The 4,148-nt window shown below is 37.6% G+C and overlaps 1 protein-coding gene across 1 annotated transcript; it reads left to right on the top strand.

Moving 5' to 3' along the window:
• Window positions 1-3,105: 3,105 nt before the first annotated feature.
• LOC141613985 (uncharacterized) lies at window positions 3,106-3,810 on the top strand. The gene has a single exon (XM_074432732.1). The coding sequence runs from the start codon at window positions 3,106-3,108 to the stop codon at window positions 3,808-3,810; it is 705 nt and encodes a 234-aa protein (XP_074288833.1).
• Window positions 3,811-4,148: the final 338 nt, after the last annotated feature.

Raw genomic sequence — 4,148 nt, 5'->3', positions numbered from 1 at the left:
CATTAGGGATGACTAGTCGATCACATAGGCAGACTGTATCGGACACTCTGTCGGGCAGTGACCGCTTATAGATTTCTGGTAATTTTTATAAAGCCTGATCATGGCGAGAGCTACTATAGTATTCTTATGAGTCGATTCTTTGACTAAAGACTGTTCGCCCAAGTTGGCACATTTTCTGATTGGCTTTGATTTATGCTCTACGACTATCATAACTGAGGTCAAATAGTCATCTTTTGAATCATGATGAGTTGTGGCTATTCGAAGGGAACAGTGCGATAGGAATTGTCCACCCCTTGTCAGGGTTATTAAAAATCTCAAGGCCACTCGAGGAGTAGTGAACTGAAAATGTGTGGCCACGCTCGGAAGGTATCTACGGTAGATAATTCCGGTCAAACAATTACTCTCCAGAGCGAGGAAAGCACTCAAGATATTATCAAATGCAAGTACGACCTGCAAGACACCTTGCATTGACTGGGAGATGATGTAATAGGACAAGAGAATTGGGGACGCACACTTGTCTCGGACAAGTGGGAGATTGTTGGAGTAAGTGTCCTCAACAATAGTGCGATCACATCATTAAATCTCATAATAAGAATATGTAAGGGATGATTCAATTATATAGTCAACCGATCAACATTAATCGGTAATGATTGGCTAACTGGAGTTTGACATTACTGTCGTTTGACGGTGGTGGTCAGTTGATCCCTTAAGGTCACACCTATAGGACAATTCCCTTAACTGATAAGTTATTAATTGTATGTCGATACAGATTAATTAATCCTTAAATAGAACAAATTTTATCAATGAGTGAGAGTTATATATCTTATTGTAATTTGATTAAATAAGATTCAATTTAGTAATTAATATGTGATATTACTAAAATTGATTAATGTTTATGAAACATTTGAGATAAGAGTAATTAGTTAATTATAATTACAAGATGTTGTAGATTATATTAATTAGACTTAATGTGACCAATTTTATAAACATGTAATTGTGAATTACTTGTTAATTTGTTAAATATAATTTATTTGATTTGAAATGATACTTAATTTGTTAAATATGCATTAATATGTCTAATGACATGTTACATGTCACATGTCACAACGTATTACAAATGACAATTTACAAAAATAAAATGGAGTCCATTTTAAGTGAAAGGGCCAGTTTTGTGGGTAGTTTTAGGTTGTATATAGTTGATTGTTTTAATAAGCTAAACACAATCATTACACCTAATGCAACCTATACCTAATCTAAAGTTTTGGTAAGACCAAAAGGAAGCAAAATCTACAATTCCCTTCCCCATGACCACGTACTCGGCCCCCTCTCCCCTTAATAAGAGCAAAACTTTTCTTATTTTTATAAGTGTGTTCATGATCTCTCTCTCTCTCTCTCTCTCTCTCTCTCTGTCTTTATCTCTCTCCCTCTCTCTCTCTTCCATAAAAATAGTTTTATGTCCATAATTTGTTAAAAACAATCTAATATTTATATTCTTACTAGTGTAGTAATTAAAAATAATATTAGATGAGAAGGCGACTTTTTATCGCGAGCTTGCAGGTGAATCTCTTGCATTAATGGCGAGAAATTCAGCCTCTAAGTCTGCAAAATTGCGCAATATCACGAGGAGGAAAGGGGTAGCATTAAAAGAGATTCCTAAAGTTACAAAATTATCGAAGAAAACGAACCCTATACCTAATGATGAAGAAGCTGTGAAGCATGATAGCATGCAAAATATCATAGGTATTCCTGCTTTCAATCTTGATGAAGAAGATCCTATGGTTGAATCCATTGAACCAACAAAGGACGATGCATCACCAGTCTCTAAGGAGCAGGGAGAATGGGTTCAAGTACATAACAGCAAGACTACAAAGGTGACATAGGAAGAATCAAAACCATTGCTTCAGCTTTCAGATGAGGACGTTCATGAGGAACTTGAATACTGGAAGCAAGCTGTTTATGGATTCGTGTTGGGAGCCAATCCTCACATGGCAGTATTGGAAGGCTATATAAGGAGAATATGGAATAATCATACAATAGATAAAATATCCTTCATGACTAATGGAGTATTCTTAGTCAGGTTTCAAACGAATGAAATGCAGGAACAAGCGCTTAATGCAGGACATTATTTGTTTGACAGTAAGCCTGTTATAATCAAACCATGGAAGGATAATGTTGCATTGGAGAAAGAGAACGTTAAGAACGTACCAACATGGCTAAGGATGCACCATCTGCCACTGAAATTCTGGGGATAAAGTTTGCCAAAGATAGCAGGACTAGTAGGCAAATTTGTCCAGAAGGATAATGCAACTGAACATAAGACTAGGCTGGCATATGCTAGAGTAATGGTGGAAGTGCAGATTGATCAAAAATTTCCATACACTCTTAAATTTATTGATGAGAAGAAGCAACTGGTGGAGATTAAACTTGAATATGAATGGAAACCAGTTTTATGCACTAAATGCAAGTCCCTGGGACATGATCAAAGTAATTGCAGGAAAGGAAAACAGCCAACTATGCAAAAAGGTCACCCAGTTAAACCAGTTAAGCAAATTTAGAGGAAAGTGGAGAAACCCAAGAGTTCAGATCAGGCAAGTAACTCTGATAATCCATTAATAACTCCTAGGGTTAATTCACCTAGGGAGGAGAGGAGCCTGTCTTGGTTCAAATTAAGGAGTATCCTCCTCTTACCTTGCGTACCCCATTTAGAGATGGAGGGACAAATGTAGTAATGCTCACTGATTCATCAGGGAAGAGCACTAGTTCAGAGGGTCACCACAATTTCAAACCTGTGATTAAACTAGGTTTCTGGAATGTGCGTGGCATGAATAGGAGGAATAAGCAGCAAGTTATAAATAGATCCTAATAAATAATAATGTTAGTCTTTTTGCTTTACTGGAGACCAAAATCAAACCTAACAAGTTGAATAAAACCATGAATTTTTTTAGCAATTGGAGTATTTCTACTAACTCAGCATATCATCAAGGAGGGAGGATTTGGATCCTCTAGCAGGCTAGTGAGTGTGATATAAACTTTCTGGAATATGATGCTTAGTATATTCATATGCATATCCTTAATAAGATAACCAACATGAGATTTTTTGCCACGATGGTCTATGCATTTAATAGTAGCACTGAGAGAGAGTCTCTCTGGACTAATCTGAGTAGATTGGAAAGTGGTATACAAGGGCCTTGGGCTATTGGAGGAGACTTCAACTGTGTCTTGACTGAGACTGAGAGAGTGGGGGGCACCTTTTCCAGGCAAGATGCAGAGCCTTTCAGGCATTGTTTGCACCGGTGTGAAGTGATTGATAGCCCAGCCATGGGAGCTATTTATACATGGAATAATAAACAATGCCCTGCTGATCGGGTTTATAGCAGACTTGATCGTTTTCTGGTTAATCAAGATTGGCTCAATTCTTTCCCTTTCTTGTATGCTCATTTCTTACCTGAGGGCACATTTGATCATACTCCATGTTTGGTGCAGCCAACTATGCATGATGATAAGAGGACCAGACCTTTTAAATACTTTAATATGTGGAGTCTTGCCCCTAATTTTAAGGAGATAGTACAGAATGGACGGCACTGTGATCAGAATGGAACTAAAATGTATGAGCTGGCTAAGAAATTGAAGAATCTGAAGCATTGTCTCAAGACACTAAACAAAGAGCAGTTTTCTGATATTGAGACTAATGCAGAGGTCACTCTTACTAAACTCACCAAGATTCAGCAAGCTTTGGGAGTGAACCCTCAGGATCCACAATTGGTTCAGCAAGAATGTGAGATTAGAGAGAGCTACCAACATCTTGCTTAGGCACATTCTCGGTTCTTACAGCAAAAAGCAAAAATGAAATGGACTGCAGATGGGGATGCAAATACTTCTTTCTTTCATGGCATTTTGAAAACTAGAAGGAGACAGAATCACATTGTCTAGATTGATGACCATCAGGGGAATCATCATGATGATAAGCAGGGTGTTCAGGAAAGCTTTATAAAATTCTATACTCAATTGCTTGGCCAGTCTAATAACACCACTACTGTCAGTCCCAGGGTAATGCAGCAAGGAAACAAATGTGAGGAGAACCATAAGAAGTTGTTGATGTCACCTGTCACTGATGAGGAAATCAAAAAGACAATTTTCAGTATACCAAA

Source organism: Silene latifolia, chromosome 11 (assembly GCF_048544455.1).
Source record: "Silene latifolia isolate original U9 population chromosome 11, ASM4854445v1, whole genome shotgun sequence".
NCBI lineage: Eukaryota > Viridiplantae > Streptophyta > Magnoliopsida > Caryophyllales > Caryophyllaceae > Silene > Silene latifolia.
Note: the sequence above shows the minus strand (reverse complement) of the source record. Positions and strands in the feature narration are given on the sequence as shown.